The sequence below is a fragment of the Uloborus diversus genome, chromosome 1 (genome assembly GCF_026930045.1).
Source record: "Uloborus diversus isolate 005 chromosome 1, Udiv.v.3.1, whole genome shotgun sequence".
Taxonomy (NCBI): domain Eukaryota; kingdom Metazoa; phylum Arthropoda; class Arachnida; order Araneae; family Uloboridae; genus Uloborus; species Uloborus diversus.
Window position 1 is genome coordinate 214314880 of NC_072731.1, and position 13952 is coordinate 214328831.

The 13952-nt window shown below is 32.0% G+C and overlaps 1 protein-coding gene across 1 annotated transcript in view; it reads right to left on the reverse strand.

Moving 5' to 3' along the window:
- The window catches only part of LOC129234160 (sodium/hydrogen exchanger 8-like), a 33783-nt gene extending 21914 nt beyond the window's left edge, over positions 1-11869 (reverse strand). The window contains exons 1-10 of the mRNA XM_054868074.1: positions 11494-11869; positions 10990-11150; positions 10803-10883; positions 10656-10714; positions 7183-7266; positions 6962-7063; positions 5573-5751; positions 3762-3900; positions 2336-2441; positions 2129-2245 (exon numbers count right to left, since the gene is read on the reverse strand). Of these exons, the coding sequence (XP_054724049.1) occupies positions 2129-2245; positions 2336-2441; positions 3762-3900; positions 5573-5751; positions 6962-7063; positions 7183-7266; positions 10656-10714; positions 10803-10883; positions 10990-11150; positions 11494-11684 (1219 nt within the window). The 5' untranslated portion in view covers positions 11685-11869. The remainder of the gene's footprint in view (positions 1-2128; positions 2246-2335; positions 2442-3761; positions 3901-5572; positions 5752-6961; positions 7064-7182; positions 7267-10655; positions 10715-10802; positions 10884-10989; positions 11151-11493) is intronic.
- Between the last annotated feature and the right edge of the window lie 2083 nt (positions 11870-13952).

Here is a 13952-nt window from a genome sequence, read left to right on the forward strand (position 1 = left end):
GGAAACAGGATTGCTCACTCCCACAGAATTTTCCAAAATCTCACTCAACAAAAAAATCACTAACATTATAACTCCCACTAAACATTTTGGTCATGGTTAATGTGACCAGAAGTTTCTAACTAAAATCAGGATTATATCACTGACTGAGAAGAAAGGATGCAATTTCTTTTTTTCTTTTTTTCAGAGGCTCACGGTATCACTGAATTGAAAGTTTTTAGATCTCACATGAAAAATACTAATTTTTAATTAAGCCCCCCCCCCCCCAACAGTGCAATATACATATTTTACGAAATCAGTGCTGTTGTTCTTACTTTTAGAAATAAGAGCATAATTAATAAATGAGAAGAAATTCAGATGTACCTATAAAGAATTTAAATTAAAAAGTAACTCAATATGCTATCAGTAAATGAAGCTTACAGCAAATATCTACAAAGGATTCAGTCATATGTACTGTTATAAGCAATTTGCATTAGTAAATTTTCATTGTCTCTCAAAAATCTAAAAATTACTTGAATAATTCTAAAAGTTCATCTTGGTTAAAAGAAGATACTGTTAACAATTAGTGCCCCCAAAAATGCTGGAAAATATAATTTATTTATACTTTCCTCATTTGGTGGATCTTTAACAGAAATGCGGAACTTTAACCCCTTGAGGACCAGCGCTCGGAAAACGAAGCGCAGTTACGGGACCGAACGTTCTGAAATGGAACGCCGCCATCGGCCCGAGCATCGACAGCAGTTAAGCCGAACTGAACAAAAATATTCATATAAAATCAGCATCTCAAAATAATGGCTTCAAATTTTAATTTTGCTTAAACAATGTATGACTGATTACTAATAATTAATATAAAAACTATTACATTATTATAAGGAAGTGAAATAAGTAGAATACTAAAACTTTAACCATGTGCACAAAATTAAATGATATGTGCACAAAAACAAAGTTAGAGTTTGACATCGTGAGTGTGGAATCAAAGAAAAAGAAATGTAGCAAAAAAATATGTTCCTTATGCAATTTTGATTAAAACAACTTAGGTCAATGAATTTAAACTAGTTATATTTCCCACGCGACAAGTCTAAAAACTGCTTCATAATTCACTCGAAAGCATTCCCTTTCACTCACTTCGCTAACCATTTTTATTGCAGTTTTCCATTCTCCAAATGAAAAAGAAGAAATAAAGAAGAACAATATCAGAAAGGATTCAAAAATAATCATAAACTTCAGTGCCTCTTGAAATCATTTCTGTACTCGCATTGAACGGGGAATCCCAAAAGTCTGGAACACATGCGCAAAAATATTTTAATCTTCCTTCCCTCCCCATAATTTATTCAGCTAGATGTATATCTCTTTCAATTACTCATAAAAAAAAGAGAAGCAAAGATATAAACAAGAGCAATTGAGATCTCGTAAATCATATGCGCAGAGCAGTGATTCACTGTTGTTTACATTAAAAAAAATCTATCCCATTGAGAGGCCCAAATAAGAAACTAAAGCGTGTACATGTAGGTCAAATACCATGTGACTCGAATATGATCAAAGTTATAGCCATTTAGCGCCATCTATTATCGTTTAAATATTCAATTCAATCGTCCCATTTCGAGAAAGCATATATGTTACGCTGGGACGTCAGCGTCCATCAGAGCATGTAGCAGGGAAGTGACGCTGGGCTGATAAGAGAGGAATTCTTGCGTAGAGTCCGCGTGACGCTGGGTGCGAACGGGTAAGGGGAAAGAACTACATTTTAGCAGGACATTTGGCCAGTGGAACTGTTAGACAAAAAATAGGGACAGCTGTTCACTTTAGTCATGGTGAAAAATCTCACTTAAGGTTTACCCCTCCAGCATAATCCATATTTGACTTTTAAAGCATTTTAAAAGTATTTTAAGTACTTACTACTCTACTTCTTCTTTGAGAACTTCACATTTAAAAATATTTAGTAACAGTAATTGGTTAACTTCCAACTGATAGTATTTTGTATTAGATAAAGATATTACATAATATGTTACAGCTTATAATTTTACCCAGACTAAATTGCAGATTTTACAAAAATCAATCTTTTAATACAGCAACAATCATTACTACCTAAGGTTCAAATCTACACACCCATTATAAGATACACAAAACTTACCAGCAAAAAAGGCCAATGTCCTTAGAGTTTGTTGCATAGTTATCTGTGTTACAGGAGATAAGTTGAAATGAGTATAATGTGACATGACAACTCCATTGAAAAGAATGGACATTATGCCTACAGAAAAGGGGAAAATGCAAAGATTATATTTTTAATAAAATTTCTACATACTTTTAATAATATTAAAAACTTAGTTGAGCACCATACCAGATAAGTGCAATCCTTCTGCCAAACCATAAGGTGCATACGTAAAAACAAGAATCATAGCAAACTCTAAGGATGGATTTTTTCTAAGATCAACATATTTAAAAAGGTAAAAAAATAGTTAAGGACAATAAAATCAGAAGGAAAACTTCACAAAATAAGTCAAAATAATTCTAGGGACAGGATTTATTATAAAATATCTTCAGTATTTTTTACATTAGATTTTTCAAGCACATATCAATATTTTAAAGACATTTTCAAAAGCAAAACAGAAGATTTTAGATTACTACACTCAAGACAGAATTGAAATTTTCCCATGTATTTTACAGTGAGTGAGAGAACAGCTTGTAAGGGAGGTGACAAATCATGGCCTGTATAAACCTTATATCTTTGTTTCAGAGTTATTCCTCAGTAAAATTCTGAGCCATGACTAAGTTCCATTTTGCAGACTTTAAATAACTACCAAAATTGTGCATTTACACAATTTTTAAGTTTATAATGTGCCTAGTTGCTGAATACAATAATTAATATACAACCAGAGTTGAAAATTGTAACAAACAGTGATGTTTTTATCAATTTTTTTGAGGGTGTACTTCCAGTAATCTATTATGCGCAATATATGTATGGGAACATATAAATAATATGTCATAATATAGAAATTTTTGAAGTTTGAGGGTATATGCTATAAGTCTAAAAAATGTTTGAGAGTATACAGCATATATGGAACTCTATAGAAACACTGAAGGGAACAATAACAATGAGAAAGTTTATGCTTTAGCTCTGGTATTATGCTGTTTCTATTGTAAAAAAAAAAAAAAGATTCTGTAGGACAAATCTGATATTAACCTAAATGTGCTTTAAAACACTCAACTTCACATTGCATTGTAATGTGTAACAAATAATAAATCTGCAAACAATAAGTAAAGAGTAAAAGTCACAATAACAGTAAGTAACAATAAAACTTCATAACATAATCCTGTAAACAGTAGCATTTTCCAATAAACTAAACCAACATAAGTCAGTCTGTTGCATATATTTATAAAAGTACTGACATGTAAAGTCAGGCCTGGAAATTTTTTCCAGGGGGTCAATGGGTATATAATCAATGCATATTATATTGAAAAGCAACAAAAAAAAATGTCCCCCACATATGGAAACATTTCAATTTCTCAAAGCCGGAAGGGTGAGGATTGCTCTCTCTTGAATCTGCTCCCCAAATGATAGACAAGTATAAAAATTAATTAATTGGGCGATAATTGCTGCACTATAAACCATCAGTTCTAATTTTAAATAAAAAACCATTACCCATCTTGTAAAATTAGTAAATCACAAATAGGTAATAAAATATTTGTATTCAAATACAGAAAAAAAATCATAAATACTTCTTAAGATTAAAAAAAATTAAATGTTTTAAAAGTTCAAAGGATATTAAAGCTGCAGTTAAGGCAAAAACTACTCCTATAGCTGCTGATGCAAAGAACATAACAAAAAAGCGTCCAACACCATGTAAAATAGCCACTCCTGTTGACATGCTTGCCATCTCAGGAGAAGATGCTTGTAAAATAGTCCTGTAATTTGAAAATTACATTTTGAGGTTGAATGAAATTTAAAATGTATTTTGGAAGAAAATAAACATTGAAAAATTCATATGAGCTTATTAAAATGGAAGCCCTACTGGAAGATTCAAAAGTTATGCAATATTTTATTTTTAAAGTTGTACTAATTTTTAATTAAAATTATTTAAGTAGTTTGTAATTTTACATTTTTTGAAAAAAAAAACATCATTTTTATTTTCATTTGTCATGCTAATGAGACTTTCAGCAGCTTTTTGCTTGTAGTGGGGTCAAGATGGCTTTTTCCCATGACAAAGAATTTTTGTGAAAAGCAAAGGCTTTTCATGATTGATTTTCAGTGGACAATACTTGTGTTTCGACTACTGACATAGCCAGGAGCTGAAATAATCTGGCTTCCAATATAAAGAGCACATTGCAATACAATCATTTTCCCTTTTTACTTTTATTGATTGATTTACGTATTTTTGATGATCCATTATTTTATTATCAAGAAAAATCCATTTCATTGTCAAGATTAAAAATGATGTTGTACATGAAATGAAGAATGTAATTATTAACTAACGTTTAGATTAATTTCCACAACTTGATAGTAGAATTTGCATCAAAGAAACTTTTCAATATTTAATTATTTTATTCTAGAATAATTTTTCCATAAAAAAAGACATATCAAAGTAACTGACTCAAAATAGTGCCTATGTCCAAATTTGAGGTTGTTCATGTGAGGAAGGTTTCCAATACATTAGGTTTAATGTATTTTGTCGGAGGAATTAACAACTGTTCCCATGAGAGGGGTGTCTACATTTGAGTGGCGTCCGTTAGGAGGATTTTGACTGTATTTACAACAGAAAACCACCTACTAACTGTGACCAATCTGTATCACATCCATTTTCATGGCCTTTCATTGGATCAAGAATAAACGAAAAAAGACTTCAGTAACTATGGATATATCTTGGCAATACTCAACTCATATGTTTTTTTAAATGTTAATAAGTTTCATTTAGACAAAAATGCATGCAATTTAATTTTGAAAAACTGTTAGATTAAATGTTATTTAACTAGATAAAATTTCGGAAATTTATTTTCAGAAAATAAAATTTCAAAAAGTCTTCATCAATCGTAAATGCCTAACTGTGCATTTTTTTTTTTTTTTAAAGAAATAAAGCATGAAAACTTTGGTTTCAAACAAAATGTAATTGTTTTCAAAACAAAATTGTGGGGTGGTAAATAATTTTCAGTTTTCAAAGTAACAACAAGCAAAATGTAATGCTCACTATTTTAAATAGTTTTTACATCTTATACTGATCATATATGAAGGTACATTTTAATCAAACAAATTTCACAATGCTAAATCTTGACAATGTTGATACAGTATAACTTGAAAGCGATTTCACCTCCACCAAACAGAGTAAAGACTTTATAGAAATAGAACCTAAAATATTTTTATATGGAATTTTTTCATTTGAAATTAACATTAGAAAACAGCACCCTCAAATTCAGCATTTGTTTGCAAGAATAATTCTGGTCAGGAAAAATCAAAGTAAAAAAACTGTGATGATCATTAGAAAAGAAGAAAAAGCACTTGTATAAAATAAAATTCAATTTAAAAATTCAGGGAATAGAGTAATCAAATCAGATAAAATTACATATGAACATAGAAAACTCTTACGTTGCCAATACAATAGCTACTGCATCGTTTAAAATGCTCTCACCAAGAACCAACATGTTTAACACTGGTTCTACATCTAAAGCATGAAAAATAGCAATGGTGGCAACAGGATCAACAGCAGATACAAGTGAACCAAAAGCAAAACTTTCTGTGAAATTTAATTTGTATGCAACATCAGCCTAAAAAAAACATGAAATTATTGACATTAATAATGCATAAATTATAAGACCTTTTACTTACTATTATTTGAAGATAAAAAACAGTACATAAAAATATGACAATATTCCAACAGAATAAGTTTATATCAAAAAGCTAAACAAAAGCTAATTCTCAATAATAATATTAAAATTATGTCAGTTAAAAGTTAGTTAAATATAATTAGCACTATAAGAAACATGCATGTGTCACAGATAAGGTAAAGCTGATTAGAGAACTGTAATTCTGGGAAGAAACACAGCACCAAAAACAATTGCTTGGAAAATAGTCAGATATATTGATATGATGCCTCACCTATATTATAGTGAAGTATGATGTACGTTTAAGTTTTGCTACTGTCATTAAAATTTGCTTTCATTCTTAAAATCATACTGCAAAAAATATCAATTTTCCTACGAAGTTTAACATTAGCTATGTGTGGTCCTGTCACTAAGGAGGTTAATAATCACTACATTTACAGAAAAATTTCACAAAACAACAACCATCAAAGTTTGCTTTTTAATTTTTTTTTTTTTGGATATTACATGAGATTTCCTTTTCAACCGATTCTTCATATCATCTTCTCTTTAATCACGATCTTAATCATCAGTTTCTGAGGATGATTTCTGAATGCAAATTTCAGCTACTTTAAATCTAGCAGTGTGATTTATTTATTGAATCTATCAGCTTATTGCAATAGCAACACCCGCCGCTTGGGTGCCCCCTTCACCCCCTATGAGCATGGTCGCACCCCCTTAAATATTGCAACCTCCCCCGAAAAAAAGGGAAAAATACACCTCAAAACAGCCCTCTCTAAAAATTTCAATGAAGCAGTCTGCGCCATGACCCCCCCTAGGTGAGAACCCCTGATCGACGGCCTATATGCTGCTGCAAAATATCTTTTGACTTTCGTGCTTTAGCTTAATACAGCAAACTTTCATTCAGATTAATTTAAAAAAATAATAATAATAATAAAAAATTAATGTGAACATTAGAGAAACCATGAAAAATGTGATAAATACATATGACAGGAGCGTTTTCATTAGTTTTTGAATTAGAATCCGAAATTCGGCAAATTGTAAAACTCCGAGCATTCCAGATTTGGGGTCCTATACTGTACGTTGTTTATTGTCTCAAAAATGGAATAACTATGACTTTATTGATTTGCAATTTGTTAAAGCAAAAATTACTTACCAACCCAAGAAGGTAAACACCACCTCCAATTACGAAAGCTGATATTGCTGTGCCAAATATTGCAAAAACTAAAATAGAGCCAATATTTTGGAAAAAGTTTCCCTACAAATATTTAAAAATAACAATTATAAACAAAAGGAATTTGATTCAATATTTAAAAAACTCAAAATAGCTATTTATTCATTAAAAATCATAAATATATATGCATGCATGTAAATTACCTTATGTAAATTATAACCAGATTCATACATTATTGGTGGTAAAAGAACGAGAAAGAATGTAGTTGGATTAAATGCTTCTTCTTTCTGAAAAAAAAATAAGTTCAAAAACAGTTTTTAAATTAAAAAAACATACAAACACACATAGAAACATATGATTTTATAAGTTAAAAACAAATGAAAACTTTTATTTTCAATTTTCAAAATCATATGAGAAGTTTACTTTCAAAACGGATTGTATCCAGTTTTATACTTTTTTTAGCAAAATGAAAAAAAACGTTGTAAGCACAAACACTAACTGTTAGAATTTCGAATTTCACACAAGGTTTTGGTAGAATAACAAGTGACTATTGGCATACGTCTAGTAGTTTTTCCTCAATTTTATCAGACTTAAACTGCCAACAGTATTTTGGATATAACGATCTCACCTTTTTGGTGTAAAACGATGGATATAATCCCTTTCGCAAAAAAAAATGTGCATTGTCTTCAGAGATAAACTTCATTAGATTGAAACAAAATATTCAACATTTTTTAATGCATTTTTTTTTTACTCAACTTTATTCTTTTCTACTTACTTTTTCTTTTCATTGAACATTTCAAAAGAAGAAGGAAAAGAGGACCTTCGGTCCAATAAAGTATTGTTAAGAGTTTGTGATACAACTTCAAACTTTCTTTAAATGACGACACAGTTCTTGAGAAAAACACAGGAGATTTATTTACAGCTATGTGCAGGAAATGTAGTTACAACTGCTAAATCAATCATCAGCAATTAAGCAAATATCAAATAACACCGTAAACTCAACGGTTACATGTATTTACATCTAAATACGCAAAAACACAACGCAAAATGCCTCACAATAAACAGAGCTAATACACACTCTCAGCGAAACCGCGCTATGTCGAGACTGACTTTTTATCATGTGGCACGGCTATTTATAGCCATTGAAAGAGAAGTTTCCACAAAATTCGAAATGCTTCTTGATTTTCTGTTTTTTATTCATTCACGAATCTTATCAATGAAAAATAGGGAACCATATACTTCAGTCGAATGTACGGGGGCTGTATATTCATTACAAGAAACTATTTACAGTTTAAGTTACTACAATAATTCTAGATGAAGATAATTTAATAAACACCAAATTTAGCTTGATTACGACAAATTAATAACAAAAAATAATTACTATTTACAGAATTTGTGACAGTATGAACAATAAAACCACCATAGGGATTCAATTAACAACATTGTAGGTATTAATAGATCACAATTTTTCAATTAATCACAATTTAACAGTAATGTTAATTATTAAATATTAATTTAGTAATCACAATTTGAGGTCGCGCTTGCTTAACTGATAACAGACTTGCACGTGGTGCTTCGATCTCTTAATACAGACGGGTATCACGCTTGATTGGAAATGCTCAACCAGCGCTTCGCTCCACTATTTCATTCGTGAACTACTTTTGAGTTAGAAGTGGCAAATTCAAATTTGGATATGTACCCATTTGATACAAAAGTGAATGAGTGGGAACCGGCAAATAAGGGATAAGTTCCACTTTGCTGTAAAAGATTTGGCGAGAAATAAGGGGATGGATATGAAAAACACTGATTAGGTGGTAAAACCAATGTTTACGCATTTTTTAACAGTAGATATAATTCACTTCGAGAAGAAAGAAAGTCATGGATTTATAGGGCTTATATTAGAGATACAGTTAAACCTGGATATGAATTCATCGGGACCAAAACCTTTATACGTTAAATCAGGGTTATTTGTAAAATCGGGGTGTGAACAAAAAATTGCACTTACTTGATGAGCCCTAATAAGCAATTTCGCATAAATATCCAAAAGAAGAAAATGTATTTTTGTTCAGCATTCTAGGAATTATTACACACTAGTCAATTTGAAACTTTAAAGTACTGAGTGATAGATTTTGACAACTTCTTTGATACTTGACTGGAAATAATTCTCTTTCGACTTTATGGAGAGAAGGAAATACTGTGTCATTTACGGACTGCTGCATGAGATATGTTTTTAGTTTCCAGGTCATGTAAAGCATTTGAAAAAGTAAGTTTTAATGGGAGTTTCATTATTGCTTTCTGCATCAGCATCACTATTCATTAGCTGCCCCTTCTCCAGTCAAAAATTGCAGATTCTAATAAAAGAGTTTTTCTGCTTCGCACAATATGGATCTGTCATTTGGAAAACAATCCAATATATCCTAACTCAAATTGGCAAAAATAACTTCTTTTGGCTGTTGAAATAATGATTTGTTAATTTGGGGCTTATTATTTGTAAAAAAAGGGAGTTTTGCTTTCATTTCAGTAGCAGAAAAAATAAAAATTTGCTAAATCATGAAATTTGTTAAATAGAGGTTCGTTAAATCGGGGATCCACTGTATTAGATTTTGAAAACGAAAGAAATAGTTTTTTTAAAAAGTGGATATAATCTGTTTGGAAAGTAAACTCTTCATATGTTTTTAACCGTTTAGCTTTGGATACTGCATAAGAATTCCATTTTTTAATATACTTTTCACATTGTCCTCTCTTAATCACAACTTCATTCATCTGTTTCTGTGAATAATTTTTTTAACGCTAATTTCGGCTACTTTAAATCCAGTAATGAAGTCAACGAGGACGCCATATAATCTGTAACTTTTGCACTTGAGAAGCAGAAATTGATGAAGGAAACATGAAAAGTCTTATTACATCATCCAAAAAATTTACTAAAACAATAGATTTTTTAAGTGAAAATTTTATAAAATATAATTTGAGCTGTCAGATGTTGGATCTGAAGTAAAGTAACCGGATTGGATATTGGATATCCGCAGCAACCCTACGTATAGCAAAGCCTGGATAGCTGAAACTGCTCAAGTAGAGAAAATAATTGAAAATTTTAGTCCAATTGCCAACTTTTTGTAAAAATGTCAGAACTCAATTGCACAAACATGCATATCCATACATGTATAATATGTATGCGCCTGCATGTACACAATGTATGTATATCCTTCACCTTCTAAAAGCTAACTACTAAATTTTCCTTTTTTTTTTCTAATCTCCTCAAAAGATTCCCCCCCCCCCCTTCCTATGTGTTAGAGAGAAAGTTTTATAATAAAGGAAATGGGGAGATACAACAGAGCTGCGGATGAAAATGCGTCACGCCAGGCTACTGAACTCTAAGGTACTGCGGTACTCTATCAATTGACCAGTATAAACATGGATGCTGCAACATCCAAAAATGACAAAATTTGTAAAGGTGCAACTGTAAATAGAGCTATATCATTGTAAATAAATATCTTTAGTCCAGTCATCTTTGTGAAGTTGATGCCTCCCTACATAAATGCATGAGCAAATTTTACCTAGCACTGCAAAATTATAATTTTCCATGAAACGAAATAACAACATAATCATGAGAATCCACTTATTACACAAATCTAAAACATACTTCAAAATATTGTAAACTTCAGGTCCAACATATTACCTGCCAATTTCCTAAGTTATTGTTGGAGAAAAGTTTCAATATTAAGCCAATCAGTGCACCTGAAAAAAACATAAAATGTGTATTGTAGACAAAATAATTTTCCACAAGAAATATGTTTTTTATTAAAATGTGTAATATTTCACTTACCAAGAAAAACAACTGATAAGCTTTCCGGTAAGTACTGAAAATTTGTCTGTATCAATAGATGAATAAGCAATATACAAAGAGCTGAAAACAAATGCAAAATTGTTTATTTGGCACAAATTTGACCTCTCATGAGACAATAGTTGAAATATATGAGAAAAATGGAACATAAAATATGAAAAATTGTTACCCATAACTATGAGCACAAAAAATATGGCCATGCTTGAGTGATGCTCCTCCTCTGCAGCACCTTTGTGAGGAAGGATTGCATCCAGAGAAGAAGCAGTAGATGTTGTGAGCCAGGACGTATCATTTGAGACATCTGTGTCATTAGACACTTCAACATGAGACCTAAGATCATATACTCAAACTCAGTTAATCAAGAATTTTTACAACGCTTGATTATTATTTCAAATACTTCATTTCAAAAAAGAATGTTTTGTACACAAATCTTACTTTATAAGACTGATTACAACCCCTGTTATTCATAAATGTGTTTCTTAATCCCCATTGAGAAATTAAGCATTAAAACGCTCCTTACATGTGCATGTGAATATGACCCAATCTTATTTCATTGTCACAAAGCAAATGATACATGAAATATTTTTTCCATTTTTATACTTTTGTTGGATCTTAAAACTCACCACGCGAAAAGAAAAGAAAATATTACAGCTCACCAAAATCAGCAACTTACTGATTTCCAGATACGGTAGAATTGGAATTTGCGACAGAAATACTAACAGCATTTGTAGCTGTCGGTTTTGCTTGATGTCCAACTTTAATTGCAGTTCCGGACTTAGTAGTTTCAAGAGAAATTACTTCATAATTAGAAAAAAATAAAACTGTGACGACACACACAAGTGTAGAAAATCTACGGAACAACATGCCAAAGAGTTCGTCCTTATTCACGTAAATTACTATTATTGTTATTTTACTGTTTGCTACCCCATTTCCATTAATAAAAAAGTGACTCTAGGCAGTTTCTTTAGACATCAACTCGAAACGTATTATGATTTAGGCAAAACGAAAACATTGCAATTTGCGGACTTGCGCATGATGAGTAATAGAAGAAGTTAAAGTATTTATACGCGTAAACACGGGTTGATGTTGATCACGGCCAATATAGGTCATGGTCGGATAGTATTACCGGTTAATCTGGTCGGTTGAGTCGTTAGGTGACGTTCAGGACGTGTGGTGAGTATAGTTTGTTTTCTCATACATAAAATTTTACCCGGTAATTACGAGTTAACCTGTCCAAGGACGTATCCAGATCACCATGGAAGGCGGGCAGCTGCAGGGAAGCCCGGTTGGGAAGTCACTGTGATCTCCTCAAATTTTCCTTTTTTGGCAAATTTTCTCTGAGATTCAGCGAAATCATTCATTCGGCATATCATTCGGCAAAAATTTGGGATTCCATTCGGCAGAATGAGTTCTTCCGCTCTCCCAAAAATTTAAGTTCGGAGCACCCCTGGGCAGATCCATCATTCGATCAATTAGGGGACTGGTCTATTGCCCTCCCTCACTCCAAGATTTAGGAAGCAATGTAGTTCTAAAATGATAGCGGGATACCCAGGGGGAGCCCACCCCACCTCTCTAGGGCAAGGGCGACCCCCCCCCCCTCACCCTCAGTATCGCGTAAACCCCCGAAATGAGAAAAAAAACCATTCAAAACACCCCCTAAAAATTTCAATGGCGCAGCCTGCGCTAAGACCCCCTTCCCTCTAGGTAGGCAGCCCCGGAATATCCAACTAAACACCAATAACTTTCCCTTTTCAATGGGTTCTCAAAGAAAATGCATACACTTTCAAACTCAGTAACAAAGTTACTACAGTCAAGAAATTGAAGCAACCGTCAATTTAATTTAGTTTTCTTTTGGTTTTTCTTTTTTTTTTTTTTTTTTAATTTTGGAAAGGGGAGCACCTGCTTTCCCATGTATCCCTCTGGTTAGTGGCATGAACCGTCACTCTAATCGAATACGACCATAATTTTGCTTTCAAGTTGTGGAACCCAAAATCAGGGATGCCCATCTGGGGGGGGGGGGCAGTGGCGGATGGGGCCGGCGGGCAGCCGGGCAAATGCCCGGTGGGCCGCCTCTGTCTGGGCCGCATTGAATTTTTCAATTGAATAGTACAAAAAAAAAACCCATGATTTTTCTTTTCCTTCCCATTTTTTCTTCCTTAAATATATATATATATATATATATATATATATATATATATATATATATATATATATATATATATATATATATATATATATATATATATATATATATACAAATCATAATAATCCGGTAAATTTCTTAACTACTTATAAGAAAGTTGCTCTAGGGGACAATGCACACGTTCGTCGCCAAGGAAGGCGTAAAACCGAGGCTGCCATTTTTTTTTTTTTTTTTTTTTTTTTTTTTTTTTTTTTGTGGTGAACAAAAAGGAGAGAGAGAGAGAAAGAAAAGAAAACTTTCTCAGTATTAAAAAAAATAGTAGTAATAAAGTATCAAGTGACAAAAAGAATTTTTTCAGCAAAATTTTAAAAGAAAATGCAACCCTTGAATACTAAACAATTAAACGTTTGAATATTATTTCGGAACATCCACGGTTCTTTATTATTATTTACCTAACTAAAGGCAACTGAATTTTTTTGAGACATTCCGACAAATTTCGAACTTTTTTTTTAACGGAAAAAAGTATTTAATACATAGAACAAACCTATGACAAGTTTCAACTTAATACAATAAATTAAAAGATAAATAATCATGTGAGTTTCATACGGACCGCCGGCGCCGAAGCATGTTAACGAATAATAAACGCGTTAATTTCAATTAAATGCAAACATCAGGTTGGAAATTAAAAATTTCACTATGGAAAAACCAAAGAACTTAAATGGTCTTGGAAAAGAAATATTGGGGGGGGGGGGGGGGTGTTTTCTACAACATTTGTATTCATAATTTGATAAAAGAAGATAGGGACTTAACCAAGAATGCAAAAGGGAGGTATGTCCTTGAGCCTTACATCCTTCCTTTTACACCACCACAATGTAAAAACGATTCAGAAACGTTCCTGGAAAATAATAGGCAGCTGATGGGTCCAATTTCAACCAGTAACATATTTTACAAAAACCAGGAACGCTTTCCGAAAAAAGTCAGTAACCTTT